This window comes from Dermacentor silvarum, chromosome 2 (assembly GCF_013339745.2).
Source record: "Dermacentor silvarum isolate Dsil-2018 chromosome 2, BIME_Dsil_1.4, whole genome shotgun sequence".
Lineage (NCBI taxonomy): Eukaryota > Metazoa > Arthropoda > Arachnida > Ixodida > Ixodidae > Dermacentor > Dermacentor silvarum.
This window is the reverse complement of record NC_051155.1, coordinates 66,675,107-66,691,201: the sequence shown is the minus strand read 5'-3', so window position 1 is coordinate 66,691,201 and position 16,095 is coordinate 66,675,107. Positions and strand designations below refer to the sequence as shown.

At 47.0% G+C, this 16,095-nt stretch overlaps 1 protein-coding gene across 1 annotated transcript in view; it reads left to right on the top strand.

The window, feature by feature from the left end:
* The window catches only part of LOC119440110 (cuticle protein 10.9), a 31,140-nt gene extending 15,045 nt beyond the window's left edge, over positions 1–16,095 (top strand). The window contains exon 3 of the mRNA XM_049662758.1: positions 15,757–16,095. Within this exon, the coding sequence (XP_049518715.1) occupies positions 15,757–16,095 (339 nt within the window). The remainder of the gene's footprint in view (positions 1–15,756) is intronic.

Here is a 16,095-nt window from a genome sequence, read left to right as displayed (position 1 = left end):
TAATAATAAAAAAAAGTTTTGCCGTCGCTCAGCTAGCGTGATCACAAAAATGGATGTAAGAATCCGAGGGAGCGCGAGCCCGGATAGCTCAGTCGGTAGAACATGAGACTCTTAACCTCAGCGTGTGGATTCCATCCCCACGTTGGGCGGATTGTTTTGCAACCTCGTAATCGTCTTCCACTGATAAGGGTTGCATTGGATGAAATGATTATTTTGTATTTTAGTTCCACGAAAAGAAAAGAGAGTTTTGCCTTCGCTCCGCTTCCGTGATCATAAAAAAGGCGAAAGCTTGCACTCGGCCGCGCAAGGCTTAGGACACAGCGAAGCTGGCCACTTTGATAGTGTTAGCTTGGCTGTAGCAAGATTGAACTTGGCTGTAGCTAGGTTGAACTCGATCCCTTCGACAGCCAATTCGAGGTGATTCTTCACATACACGCTGTAGATGTAGAGCCTTGGTGGTAGTGGCACATACCCACTCTGGGGCATTGACATGCACGCTAGCTCCGCCCGAAATTCGCACTTAATTGTCTTCAGTGCACACGCAAGTGTACCCGTTGACCTGCACCCTCGAATTCCAAGTCTCGGTTAAGTATGCCTCACCCTACCTTCCCGGTAGGCTGGATCCTGGCGTAGAGCCCTATACGCGCAGAAGTGGACTCATGTTCACGGTCCCTTTACTTGGGATCTTGTCGCCGCTGTCTCTCCTTCTCCCTTTCTCTGGCCGCGTATGGAGCGCCTGCTTTGCCTAGGGGGCACTTCGAAAATGGTGCTAAAGCGCGCCTTCTGCCCTGAACTGGGTAGTACCAAGCTCGGTCGTCTGCTTCGTAAAGCGCGTTTACAATATGGACCCGCCACTTTCGGTTGTGTTGTACCACGGCCTGCAGCGAATATCGGGAACCGAAGATTTTTTCAGGGGTGGCAAGCTGCGTAAAGGAAAGAAATTATGCAAAGCCGAATACGTGTACGCCATTCAAGAAATAAGCGGCGAAGTTTTAGCTTGGTGTCAATCCCAAGTGAAGCGAGTCGCGTACGAAGTTGAACTTCAGGTAAGGTGTATACACGCTGCAATATTCAGGCGCACAAACGCGAGGAAACGCTTACTATAAATGAATTCACAGCAGCAATAAGCAGACATGTGTACGAAACTGCTCGAGCGCACGACGGTACGCGCCGCGACGGCATCGGTCTTTCAGCATGCCTCGATGTACGAACTGCTCGAGCGCACGATCGTACGCGTCGCGAAGGCAGCGGCCATTCAGCATGCCACGAAACGGCGGGCGTCCTGCAATCTTTGCTGACTGCATGTCGCTAGACAAGTAGTTATGCCTGCGGTGTAGTAGTGGCCATCTGTCTCTTTAGCAACTGGTAAATAACTGATGCAATGCATATGAGTTCGCAGTAACGTAGTACGTGCACGCTGCAGCGCGAGCTCGTGCGCTGCTCACTTGATGTAGCTCTTAATGACAGCGCTCGAACATTGATGTGCTGTAATCAATACTGCTTTACTGCGCTTCCTCAACGTGCTGGCTTGAAGTCAAGGATGAGCACATTTAACTGTCGAAACTGTGCTGCTCGTTGTAGGGGTAGTGGTTATCCAACGCGCCCGACGCTCCGCTGCGTGAGACCTTGAAGGAAAACGGTGTAATCTGACGTTGGGATTCAGGCCTTCTTGCTCGTGGCAGCCCACGACGCAGCTCTAAACGACGGTGAGGCTTTTTCGCGGCTGAGCTAGGTCTCTCCGGATCGGCGTCGCCGATTCCGTCTGCTTCCAGCATTACGTCCCACTGCACACGGAGAGTCCGTTTTCGTAAATCTAGGCTGCGGCGAGCTCGTAGCCTGGTCGGCGTGGTCTGTGCGAAGTTACGACCTTTTCGCACTCGCAACAAGGCAGCAAAAAGCGCGAATCAACGCAAAACTCGTCTTAGAAATGTGCTTCGCCAGAGCCAGGGCTCAATACTGCCCAAGCTGGTACTACCCAGATAACTTTTCTCGCCGCCACCAGGTGCCGCTACTGTACCTCAAACTACAACACAAGAGGCCCATCCTGGATGTGCTCGTCGCTGCCGTTGCCGCTCTCATAAAGAAGCAAGACTCGCTTCTCGAATCGCCGCTTCTTCTTCGGGAGTACGTACTATCTTTGTACTTCCCATGGCTTATATTTAAATCCCTTGAAATAAGGAAAAGAACCTAAATGAAAATGAGGGACGCCCGCACCAGCAAAGTATCGCAGGCTCAATCCAATTAAAAGAAAATGAATAGGGGTATAACTTTATTGTAAAATAAATTATTCAGCTTGCCTCATGCGAGGCCTATTTATGGTCGGGCCCTCTATTTCAGGGCTCCGTTGCCTTCCGCAAGCCAGTTAGCTCTTCTGACCAGGAGGATTTGGTCCTATACGTGAGAGATGTCCAGCAGTGCCTGCCACTGATCTCGATTTGGATTTGGTATGTGAGGTTCTATGTTGTGTGATGTACACTCCCATGTTATGTGGTACAGGGTTGGTGTTGACCTGCACCATGGGCATATGTCTCTAAAGGTTGAGGGGTGTATCTTGTGTAGCTTATGTAAGCTGACGAAGGTGCCTGTTTCTAGCCTACGCAGATCGGTGGCCTGTTCAGTCTTTATTTTTCTGTGGGATGGTGGGTAGAGCATACGATTCCCTCTATAGTAGTTTAATATATTTGAGTATTCGGGATCGATGGGCGTTATGTCCTCTACAGCGGATGTGTTGAGGACCCGGTAGTGAGCGTATCCTCGGGCTGCTCTATCCGCATGTAGATTCCCTGTGATACCTTCGTGTCCCGGCATCCATGTAATCGTTTGGATAAATTCTCTGTGGCATTCTTCTTCGAGTTTGGTGAGAATTCGGTGTGTGTTCATACCAACCCTTCTTCTTTAGAAATTCCTGCATGCTGTTTGCGAATCTGTTAGGATTGTCAGCAATTTCATTGATTTCCTTCCCTCGTGGATGGCGAATGTGATGGCGACTTTCCCGCTTCCGTGATGGAGCTGGGGGATATCAACCCGCTGGAGGTTATTGTTGCTCTGCAGTCAGTCACTTCTGCTACTGCTTTCTTAGCGTTGCCTGTGTAGAGTGCGGCGTCGGTAAATTGTACTGGATTCATAAAGCCGAATTTCCTTTCGATGTATTGGGCCCTAGCCTGCCTCCTGCCGGGGTGGAGGTTCGGGTCCATGTTTTTGGGAAGCAGGGTTACCTGGTACCGGTTTCTGATGGTGTGCGGTATTTCTTATTTTTGTTTGTGGCTTGGGGTTGGGCATTGTAACCAAGTCTGTCAAGTATGCTCCTGCCTGTGGGTGTTTGGAGGAGCCGGTTTTTATGCGAGATGAGTTCAGCTTAGGCTAGTTCTTGAAAGGTGTTATGAAGCCCTAGGGCCAGAAGTTTCTCATTTGGAGTGTTCTTTGGTAGGCGTAAGGCAGTTTTGTATGCCGTTTTTATGATTACATCTGCTTTTTCCTTTTCCGCTTTAGTTAGGTTGTAGTAGGGCAGGCTGTATATTACCCTGCTGACTCCTAGGCTCCTTACTAGGCAGAGTGTGTCTCCCTCCTTCATGCCCCTTCTTCTATTTGTGACTGGCACTATCATTCGGGCGATTTGTCGGGCCGTTTTTTTAGGAAGGCTAGGGTATGTTGACATCTGTGATTGGATGGAGCCACATCCCTAGAATCCGTACAGTCGTTTTCTCGGTTATTTGCCTCCATTCATTTTGACTTCTATGAGTTGGTTTGGGTCCGTGGGTACCGCTCGGTTTCCTTTCCCTGTCGATATTCTTATGATTTCAGATTTGTCGGGTGAGCACTGGAGTCCTCTTTGGCGGGCATATTGCTCTATTGTAGGGGCTGCTGTTTGGAGCTGTTCATTCTTATCGGCCTAGGAGCTCTTGGTTGTCCATATCGTGATGTCATCCGCGTAAAAAGCATGTCTGATACCCTGGATGTCTTGGAGTTTTCTGGCCAGGAAAATCATGGCGATATTGAATAGAGTGGCTGAGATTACTGGGTAATCTCATCCAGTGACCGAAAATTACTGGGTGAGACTATTGGGTAATCTCACCTAGTAATTTTCGGTCACTGGGTGGTCCGGGAATTTGTCCGATGATTTTCTCTTCACCTCGTAGCGGTTACACCCCGTACGGGCTCTCGGGGCGCCGCGTTTCCCTCCAGTCGGCAGTGCTGGCGTGGCGGTTCAGCGTGGTCGGGTGAAAGATGGAAATTTTGGCAAAACCAGGACTTGCCTTGCCAAAATCTTGGTATCAGCGAGTTCTTGCCGTCTTCCGATGCCTCTGCGTCATATTCCGTGGTGGTCCGATGATTTTGGCCGCTGTGGTGGTCATTAGATGACGGAACCGATGTGAGTGAGTCCACTCACTTCGACGCTCGCAGCGTCCTCCTTCCTATACGAAGTAAGGATTGTCGTTCTGTCGGCCGTGTAAACTTGTAAACATTCGACTACTAACGAAATGAATAAGCATGGTTTCACGCGCGCGCTAGCAAACATAAACGCATCTAACGCAATCACCGCGCACACTTGCTCTCAAAACACTGGAGTGAGAAAGCGCGGCTGCAGCAACGAGCGCATTGACCTTCGTGCTGCCTCTGGCTTCAACGCGAACTAAGCGGCGAGAACACAGCGCGCACGAAGCTATAAGCACTCTGTCCGCTTCGCAGATTACTTTCAAGAGTAAACATCTTTTCTAGGAACATTATAATGCCCACGTTTTAACCAAATATCGCTACATTGAATTTTGTTATGGCATTATGAGGATGCTCCACCCTACGAGGAAGTCGCACCACCTCATGAAAAATAATTTTTTTTCTCTCTCTCTCTCTCCAAAAAAATTTCTGGCTACGAAAGAATCAGACAATGTCAAATGTCAGACAATGTCAAGGACCAGCTGTAATGTGTTATACTTCTAGGTGAAAGTGTAACCCGTTAGGACATTCAAGTATGTGGATGCTGCTCAAGTAGGAAAACAAATTTTCCTAAAATTATTTACAGAATAGCGAAAAGTATTGTATATTGCCTGGCACACTATGGTGCAAAGCACACCGACAGTGAAGAAGTATGAAGCAGGGATTACAGAACTTTTTTCGATTGGTTATATTTTCAACAACACAACTAAAAATGACTTTAACACACCGGTTGCCAAAAACCTACATAAGGAAAAACAAGAATACGTGTTACCACGAGTGTAAACGTATTATACATTGCAATAAAAGCTGTACTAAATTCTACTGCTCATTATTGCCTCTTTTATGGTAGCCGGTCTTAATTGAATATGTTTAGAATAAACATATCATAAATAAATGGTGTGCGTCGCTCAAATTGCAATTTAAGGAATTTCTGCACGCTATCTTTCTTGCTTGTACCTTTGAGAGAGAGAGAAATAACTTTATTTAGGAAAAATAGGGTTAAGGGGGCCGGAGGGTGGGTCCTTAGTCCAAGACTCCAGTGGCCACCACCACGCGCCGTGCCTGGTCGAGGAGGCTCAATTGAGTCTCCAGGTCAGTCCGGGCGAGAATGGCTGCCCAAGGCTCCCTAAAGGAATTTTGTGCTAAATGGGGTGAATTTGAATTTTGGGGTCGTGATGGGCACTCCCATGTCACATGGGGCAAGGATGGCCTCCCCCCATACATAGGGCATTGACTGGCATATCTGGTTGGCCAGATGGCATGCCATCGCCCCAGATGTGGGCAGGTGTTTGTCTGGATTTTTCTGTATAGCCGAACCTCCTCCACTGTTAATTGCGGGTTTGGCGCGGCGAGTTGTTGGCGAGAACGACGTTGATGTTCTAAGACATCACAGTATTTATTGTTGTTTCCGATTGGGGTGTCATTCCTTGCTCGGATTGAAGTCTTGCGAGCAAGAGCGTCTGCCCCTGTGTTACCAGTGACACCAACATGCCCCAGACACCATACAATGTGATGTTCTTGTCTTAGTCGATCGCCCAGGACATTAAGGGCAATCCTAGGGATTCTTCCGTGGAGGAAGTGTCGGCAGGCCGCCTGGGAGTCCATAAGGACGTAGGCGGGTCTGTCTTCTGCCTCCCGTGTCTTTATTGCCAAGGCCACTGCAGCCGCCTCCGCTGTGCTGGTGCAGGCTGTGCGGACTGAAGCTGTTTTTATGGTTCTTGGAATACCGGAAGGTCCCGAAGCAGCCACGATAACGGGTCCCTTAATGTTCCGCGCTGCGTCTGTGTATATTGTGTCGGGGTTATTGCCGAATCGTTTTCTAATTGTTTGGTTCGGGCATTACGCCTGCCTGCATGATATTTTGGGGTCATTTTTTGGGGGATGGGGGAGATCTTTAGTTTTTCTCGCATCTCCCTCGTTATGTCCACTAGTTCGCTGCTGCAGTATTGTGGGTTGATCGGGTATCCCAGCTCTTCTAGGACCCTCCTGCCCGCCTGTGACATATTAAGGCGTTCTCGTTGTGTGACCATTGTCATTGCTTTACGTTGTTCAAATGTCTTGCACACCCAAAGAGCCTCAAGTCTCTCCGTGGATGTCCCCAGTGGTAGACCCAGGGCGGACTTATACGCCGTGCGTAATAGGATGTCTGCCCGCTCTGTCTCTTTACGGTTAAGCTCGTGATACGGGAGGCTGTAGGTAATTCTGCTTATTGCAAAAGCTTGAACTAGTCTTAATGCGTCTGATTCGCTTAGTCCTCTCCCGTTCCGCGTAATTCTTGCTATCATTCGCGTGATTTGTTTTACTGAATTCTTTAGAGTGTTTAGGCTATGGTCTGCTCTAGTATTGTGTTGTATCCACAGCCCTAAAATCCTCACTTTTTGGGATTCTTTAAGTGTCGAGTCTCCAAGCTTCAGTTCAGCCTTTTCCGTTTTGTTGTGATATTTTCCGTGTACCGTAATGCATTCTGATTTTTCAGGAGCACATTTCATTCCGTTCTCAGTGGCGAAATCGCGCACTATGTTTATGGCGCTTTGAAGAACTTGATCTTTTGTTGCGATTGAGCCTTTTGTCACCCAAAGAGTAATGCCATCTGCATAAAGGGCAAAATGCAGATTTGGACAATTTTCCAGCCTATGGGCTAGATTATTCATCCCCAAGTTGAACAGTAGGGGTGAGAGGATGGCACCTTGTGGTGTGCCCTTATTTGGCATATTGAAAGAGCCGGATCGAGCTTCTCCTATGCCGATAGCGGCAGTTCTATTCCCCAAGAAAAATTTGATATAATTGTAAGTCCTTTCACCGCACCTGGTTTTCTCAAGTTCTTTCAAGATTAGTTCGTGCACGATGGTATCGAATTTGCTTTTGAGGTCTAGGGCCGCTAGTAAATGTTCACTACCTGTTGGAATGTGGCTCAGTACCTCTTCCTTCAGTCTTAGGAATACATCTTGTGTCGATAAGTGTGGCCTGAAGCCATACATATAGTTTGACAAGAGGTTATTGTCTTCGATATAGTTTCTAAGTCTTGTGTGGATGACTCGCTCAAAACGTTTTCCCAGGCAAGACGTGAGTGAGATCGGCCTGAGGTTTTGAATGTTACGAGCCTTGCCGTGTTTATGTATCAAAATTATTTCTGACTCTTTCCACTGTTCTGGAATTTTCCTGGTTGGCCATACCTCTCTGTTGAAGTATTCAGTTTCTTAATTTGTTCATGATTTATGTTCCGTAGCATTGCATTAGTTAACCGATCCGTCCCAGGCGCTCTATTTTTCTTAGCTGTCTGGGTTGCTGCGAAAAGCTCTGCTTCCGTTATGAGGGCGTCCAAAATTTCATTCGGGGGCCCATCGTATGCTTTCGAGTATGACTGAATAATTAGTTCCCCTATGTATCTTTCCTTCAGTTTTGCTATGAGTTCGCCTTCTGTGCCCTAGAATTCTCCCACTATGGTTGCAAGGGCGCGTGACGATTCTGGTTTTGGTGCTGCTGGGTCTAACATACTTCTAAGTATGTTCCAGGTTTTCTTTGTGCCGAGGTTTCCCCTTAGGGAATCACTGAGCTGCAGACAATTTTCTGTTTCTAGTTTCTGCGCGTAATCATTTGCGTCTTGTGCAATTACCTCTGTTCTTGCTCTGAGTTTTCTGTTAAGCCTTTGACGCTTCCAGCGTTTTGTGAGACCTCTTCGGCAGTCCCATAAGTGTAATAAATGTGAGCCTACAGCATGGTGTTCCATCGTCAGAGTGATGCTTTTGGAGTTAGTCGATTATGCTTTTCGCACGTCTTCCGACAACTGGTTGATTTCTTCTATCTGCCCTTCTGCGAAGAGATACTTTCTAAATTTTTCCCAATCGGTTATGTTGGCTGTTCCAAGCTGTCTGCGGATTTTTGGTGACGAGGTTGATAGACTGACAATATAATGGTCACTGCCTAGTGTTTCATCTAGGTTCTTCCAAGACGCTGCCTCTATGTTTTTTGGTAAGCGACAGATAGGGGTAAGTGTCTAAACTCACACTGCTCCCCAGTCTAGTAGGCGCTAGCGGCAGCGTTTATAGTTTTAGGTCGATTTTGTTCGCGACCTGCACCAGCCTGGTGCCCTTTGTCGAATCCCTTACGTATCCCTAGTGCGAGTGGGGTGCATTGAAGTCACCGGCAACAATTTATTTATCTTTGTGATTCATTTTACCAATTGTTAATTCAATGATGTTCTCAAAATCTGTGCCGGTTTCTTTGGGGGGGGGGGCGGTATATATTAACAATGAAAAATTTAGGTTTCCCCCTCTTTTTTGTTTGAATTTCATTAATTTGGTGATGAGTTGAGCCTTAAAGGGGCTCATGAATACTAGTTTCGATGTTCTTTCTCACCAATGTCGCTACTTTCGAATGCTTGGGGTCCTGATATGTATATAGTAATCCCGTAGCTTTACCGGCTTATTTACAACCTCTTCGAGGGAGATAATATCTGGCCGGGTTAACGATGTATTAATGAATTGTTGCAGGGCTGCTGCCCTCTTTTGGTAGGTGCGGCAGTTCCAGTGCCAAATTTCGATGTTTTCCTCTAATACCCGTGATCTATTGGCCATGTGGTGTCGATAATTCATTATCGGAGGAGTCGGAGGCTACTACATTTTTTTGATTTTCGCGGTTGTGCAGTCCCGGGGTTATCCCCGGCTCTTTTCCTTTTCATTTGCCGCAGATTGTTGATGGATTCGTCCACGTAAGTTTTAAGATTTTGAAATTCATTAAACATCTGTTGTTGGAAGTTTTGTACTTCCTGCAGCTGTTGAACTAATTGTTGCAACATTTGCTGTGTTGAATTTGTTTTAGGCTCTGCTGTGTTACTCTCCGCACCACCCGTTGTGGAAGAGTTCGCGATTGCTGTGTTGCCTAATAGTTGTTTAAGAGACGCGATCTCCTTTTTGAGCTTAGACAAGCTCTCGTTGAGTGCGCGGTTTTCCGCTATCACTCTTTGGTATACTATATTGGATGTTATGGGCGCCTGCGATTTTGCCACCTCCGCCCAACTCACCCTGGTACCCTTGTCCTCCTCTCCCTGCCCGGGCATGTGTCTCCCTGCGGCACCGGCCTTCTGGATCCTGGGAATGTGGTTTCGGTAAGGGAAAAGAGTTTGTTCGTTTGCACTGATGCTTGGTCTTGATTTTGAGTTGGATCTTGATTTGGGTTGATTCTTGTAGTCTATGTCAGGTCTTTGTCTTGACCTTGATCTGGAACTTGATCTGGATTGGTGTCCCTCCGGCGATGGAGATCTTGTTCGTGAGGTTCTGCCTGGTAGCCTTGGCCACATGTCGTCCTCCGATACGGTGTCGTCCGTCACGAACCATCTATGTTTTCGCGAGGTTTTTGAGCGCCCGTGTTTTTGTTTGTTTGCGATTGGTTACGATGGTTTTAGTCCTTTAGCGCATTCTTTTGCTCCTGTTAGATGGTCTCCTCCGCATGATGCGCATTTTGAGGCACAGTCATGGTTGGGGTGGGGCTCTTGTATCCCGCATCCGTGGCATACAGGAAGGCTGGGGTTCGGACAGACGTCGGTCCTATGCCCTATTTGGCAACACATTTTACATGTTTTGATTGTATTTTTGTAAGGCAAGCAGGTCAACTCAGCCCCCTTAAAATACACTTGCCTGGGAAGAATATCGCCATAAGATGTAATAACGGCTGTCTTTGATTCCCCGAGCATTCTTGCGTAGATGATTTCTACTCCTTGAGTTCTTATTCGTAAGTTGTTTTTCAGCTCCACGGGGTCCGTCTTTGGTTGCAGTCCGTGTATAACACCTTTGAGCGTTCCTTCTGCGGTTGCTACGTAAGCATTTATATCGTGCACCTCGCCGTTGAGGCTGATCTAAGTTAGTTTTCTGACCTTTTCCGCCATTTCTTGCTCCGGTGTCGATATTATAAAGATATTAGATCCTGGCTTTCGGCGTAAGAGAAATTTTTCACCACTGACCTGGCCTCCGCTCGCTTTGGTAACGGCTTCGGCTAGTTGGGGGCTGGTGAAATTCCTTATGGCAAGTCCTTTGTTTGGTCTGACAATCACTATAAAATGTTCTTTGGGTAGCGGCGGCAGCTTCTTGTAGATCGGTGTCTTCGTAGTGAAGGGACTGGTTCCTGCGGTCTGATACGCTGCTCGCAGCTCTCCGCTGACCTGACCCGATCCCTTTGTTTGATTCTTCTTCTGTTTCGCTTGCTCTTTCCTTTGGCGAAGTGTTAATACAGTGTGCGAGTCTCCGTCTTCTTGTGTTTTGTTCGGTTCTCTGCCATTCGATGCAGTCGAAGGACCCGCGGTCACCAAAATGCCCGCACTGGGATCCCCTTCTTCTTGATAATCCATTCCATCACGCTCAGAGTCCGTTTTGGGCTCAGGCGCCTTCGATGATGTTGTTTTCAACGTCGTCGTTGTATTTGCAGCCTCGCTCGAGCCCCGCACGCATGACATCGCGACACTCGGCACGTACGCCGCCGGTGCCGCGTTCCAGCCTCAGCTGCCTGCCCGTTGTGGTCAGAACAGTTCGAGTTCGATTTCACAGTAAATATTGGGTGAACACTCACAAGTCTTGTGTCTCCTGGTTCCTTGGAAGTTGACGAATCAGGTCCTGTCCGTAGGTTCCATGTTTGGTCCCAGAAAACGGCTTCCACAAGCGTTTTTGTCAGAGCGCAATCACACTCCGTCAGCGTTCGTGGGAGCACGCGCTCCACTCTCTGTACCTTTGAAATATGTGACGAATAGAAGCTACGTATATTAGCACACTACAATCCTTTGGCGTTACGTGAAATTGAAAAAGGCTCCTTTTGCTAGCGACGTTTACGTGCGAATGTGACCTTCCTAGGGTGTGAAGCACTCTTTGTATATTTTTCGTAAGTGTTATCCTGACAATTTTTGTTCTTTCTAATATTATGCCTTGACCTCTTATGTATTGACAACGGAGTCTACTACACCAGATCTATTTTGTCATCCGTAAGCTCATGTAAGTTGACTTTGTGGACAACAGTGATGTACTTGTTATTATTATTATTCAGAAGCGCTCGTAAATGTTCAGCGTGTTGTGATGGCAGAACTTGAGCTATAGTGCATACGCAGACAACAATTGAAAATAACCTTCTCGATAAGACTCAATGTCATTATGCCAACTGAATATCTATATGCCATTTGGGATGAACGCAAAAGACACCCCAAACGCTGCTATGTATTTTACAGGTCAGCGCATTCCGCAGTTGGAATTTCGCACGGTGGTTACATTGAGGATGTGGCTCCACTGTCATTACAGATATCGTGACTACGAATTGCATGTGGTTTTTGACATTTTTTACAATAGAACAGTAGTATCTCACTTTCAAAAATAAACGAAAGCTCCTTATCTGATGTACGGAAATCTCTCACATATCATATATTTAATTTTACTCTCGCTACCAACTTCTATATTATTTCTGTTGTACGTCTTCAGATAACAGAAGATTATATTATAAACTGTCAACAACGCTGCGAATGCGGTTGACCTTGATCTTCTTTTGTGTCTGTGTGGGTCTTGCTACGCGCAATAACCATTAGGTTTTTTTTTTCGACTCCGTGTCAGAACGAAGCGAGACGTAGCGCCGTGGTGAAATCCACTGCGCCCGTGAAGACAGCAGCAGCAACAAAACAACAACAGGAAACGTGAGGCTCGAGTGTCAAGGAGGCCACACGTAAGCGAGCGCCATCTTGCGACGAACAAATGGCAGTATAAAACGCTGGGCAGTGGCACTGTGCGCCAGTCACAACTGTCAGTGCCTTACACACTGACGTGTACGCTGTGCGAACGATAAAGTAGACGTAGTAGCACGTCTGGAAAGCAAGCGTCTGCAGATTTCTGCGTGCACGTCTTAGTGTGAGAAAGGTTTACCCATACTCCCAGTCACCATGTGTTCTGCAGCCGTTGTCCTCGCTCAGGTAAGAAGACTACTCAATCCCCCCCATGACTACATCACGCCGTCGCCTAAGTCTACAGCCAAATGCAGCATAACAGAATGAAGCATCAATGCAACGATCGCACGGGTTCGCAGCGACTGTGAGTGTGCATGTATCTCCACGCACAATGTTTGGATTTCGCTCTGAGAGCGTTTTCACACTATGCCGTGAGCTGTAGGCGGCAGCATATGAGCATATCATAACACACAAGCAACCATAGTTTCGTGGACGCTATCAGAGCTGTTGAAAAATAATTTCGTTTTAACTAGGGGCTACAACGCCTACAGCGACGTGTGAGGTGCCATCAAGACGATTCAATCGTTTTTTTTTTCTAAATTCTTGGACATTTCAATATCATTATTTCTGAACTTCTCTCAAGGCTTCTCAGCGAAGAATTTCCCGCTGCATCTTTTTTCTTAACGCAGTAGATTCGTTGTTTGGTGCTACACAAACATGACTATGTTTGATGCCTTTATAACGTGCTTCTTTTACCGTTCCCTTTCCATTCTGGGGGACTTGCCAGTATCTAGAATAAACAAGTTCATAGACCAAACCTTCATGAGATTAACCGGGCCGTGCGCGTGGGCCAGCTTCTCAGTGCGCGTTTTCTGCTACTCACCGAACATCACAGCCTAGACGCCGTAGCAGAAACCTCCCTCGCTGAAGTGCTTGCTGCTCACCCCAGTTGTAGCCGATAGCTCCTTGACGGTTCTAAGTTTTTCGATCCAAGCTCCGCGCAGGTTCTTGTCCTGCGGGTACGCGTGAAGGCCGACACCGCGGGCTGGTTGCATACGTCCGGCCGCACTGCGGCGCTGAGCAGTAGCTTACCATATTGGGCGCCTTCAAAGGCAGCCACTCCCTCTTATAATGTTTTCAAGTGTTGTCAAGCAGAAACTCAAAGCGGAAAACCTCCCCAATTAATGAGAACCGGAGCGTAGGTGGGACTTTAAACATTCGTTTTAAGCTCGCTTCGGCGGTGTTTAAGCACCCGACGCGGCCGCTGTGACCACGTCATCCTTCATATTACGTCACGCAGACTGCGGCGCCAGCTTTAAAGCCCCTTGACCTTATACGCGATGACCGATGCGCTCCGCGTAGCGTAGATACGTGCAAACTTTGCATTGCGCTTGCGTTGTATTCCACCAGGGGTCAGGACATGTACTAGGAAGGCGCTCCTCCGGCTTACTCTGTGACTGCTGTGTTTCAAGCGCAGGCCTGTAACATTTATTTTAGTTTTGTGGGATTGAGACGGCATATTTCACCGCAGTCTGCTCCTGATGACAATACACCAATTTTCGCGCTACCTTTTCTTCGTAACAGAAAACGAGAAATATATTTTTACCTTATTATACAAGGACACAGACCAACCGCATATTTGGCTAGAAGAGTGCGCGTACACCCTATGGAACATATGAAAATTTACTTCGGCAGATAAGGCCGTGCCGGCTGGCTATCCACCGCTTAAATACAGCCAAGTGATAATTACAATAGCGATTGACGCATATAGAACATATTTTCGTACAGCATATGGAAATGGCGAAAGGAACTATAGCTTAGCGCTGTTTGATCCACGCCGCTAAAGGGCTGCGCGAGAACGGCGTAAAAAAAAATGTTGAAGGCAATGTGGAGTGTATTGTACAAGGGACTTATGAGGATGCATGGGTCAAACCACAGCACAGTAACATCATGTGGGATACTGCGTGCTTTGTTCACAGGTGCTCGCGCTTTCCATGATCTCCACCACTCTCGGCGGCGGTCAGTTTGGATTTGGAGGAGTTGGTGGCGGATTTGGTGGCGGACTTGGTGGCGCCTTTGGTGGCCCTGCCTACGCCGGCACATTCGCACGGCAAGAACAGTATTACGTAAGTACCGCCAGACACATATAACTTACGAATGAATTTTTAATGAATGCATAGTTGCTTATTCGCTGTTAGCTTACCAGAACTAGAATACGTTGAGTATAGATGCAGATTCTACGCGAAGGGTAAATCGCTTGATAATCTATATAACGATACTGATCGGGAAGTGATGTGCCCTAGTTGCGTCTAAAGTGCAGTCTTGACTGAATGACATAAAATTATGTGACTTCGACTGGCAATTGTGTATTAAAAAACGGAGACGACATGAAGCTGGTCATTAGTCATGTAGTGTAACTTTGTATCCATGCGTTTTCTTCAATATGTGAGGACTACCACTTGATGTCTAGTTGAAAATTAAAGAAATATATATATTTTAATGGGTCTCCTGCAACACAAGTGACAAGAGAAGCACCGAAGATAAAATTCTACAAATCGTAGCGCTTCCAAACTCATGCGCGCTCCCGTCACGAAAACAATAACAATTCCTTATGAGCAATTAATATGTGCATTTGAGTAATATTACAGGCATCGTCACATCCTAAACGAAGCGAAAAAAGATGTAAATGTCAGCATATGGAAGACGTAGACAAGCAGCGGTGGCAGAAGTGTATTCCGTGATCTCCGGAGCTCTACTACTTGTTATTACTGCTACAAAGCACGTGTGAACGCTTCGCCTTAAGTTTGAAACAAATGAAATGTGAACGCGGTTCAACAGTTTGTTCAAATAGAGATCACTCTGCATCAGTTACAAAGTTTCGTGTGAGGAAGTGAACGTACTTCCTTTGTCGTACTTGCTTATGCATTTGCGGCACTTAGTCGGCACTTATTGCTGCGTTACAACATTTGTCAGGACCAAAGCACTGCTATAGTGCAACGCTTATTGTCTTAAATGCGTACCCTATTAAAGGAAGTACGCTTGTGACGTTACAAACGAAAACTTGTTGATCGTTCGTTTCAAATATAATTTTTGAAAGCGCTGCTCATTTAGGTACACTGGTGTATTGCGGTGAAGTTATAGAAAGTGTTCAAGATTCCCGGCTATTATCAGCCACTGGCGCTAGCCATTCTCTAATGTGGTAATATATATTCGAAGCTTGATATGTTTTATCGTAAGTGTACTTAATCGAACACAAGCAAGAGCGAAAGTCGTGACGTCTGTGTCTCCCGATATTTGTTGCCTGCTGTTTCGCATTAGAATCATATTTATTTTGAAGTGTTGTAATCAAACTGCAAGCTCAATATAGATTTATAGTTGCTGCTAGCTTTCGATATGTAGTAGTTGGTTATATGTACCGATACAGAATTCTATATGCTGGGTTAAAATAATTACACTGCGGAGGAATACATTTGTTTTTCCACAAGATATCCAGCTAGAAGGAAGGTCTTCAAGCTTGAAAAAAGCTGTTTGAGCTGGTTCGGTGCAGAAATGACACGTTAGATATAAATGCTATTGTTATTCACGTCGCCGTTGTGCTAAAACATAAATATCACACTCACTGCAATCTCTCAACGCAGCCACCGCAACCGTACAGCTTCGGCTACGACAACGTTGACCAGTACGGCACCAAGTCCTACCAGAAAGAACAGGGCGACGCCTCCAACACCAAGACGGGCATGTACGGCTACTCGGACGCCAACGGCATCTTCCGCCAGGTGAAGTACATCGCTGATGCCGGCGGATTCCGCGCAAAGATTGACACCAACGAGCCCGGAACCGCCCCTGGAGCCAGTGCCGACGCGGTCTACAATGCGAACCCTCTCCCCGCTGGCCCGCAGTACCGCATCATTGGTGGCTCCTCTCCCTACTCCTCTCGCTACACGAGCGCCTCCTCTTCAGGCCCTTGGTCTGGATAG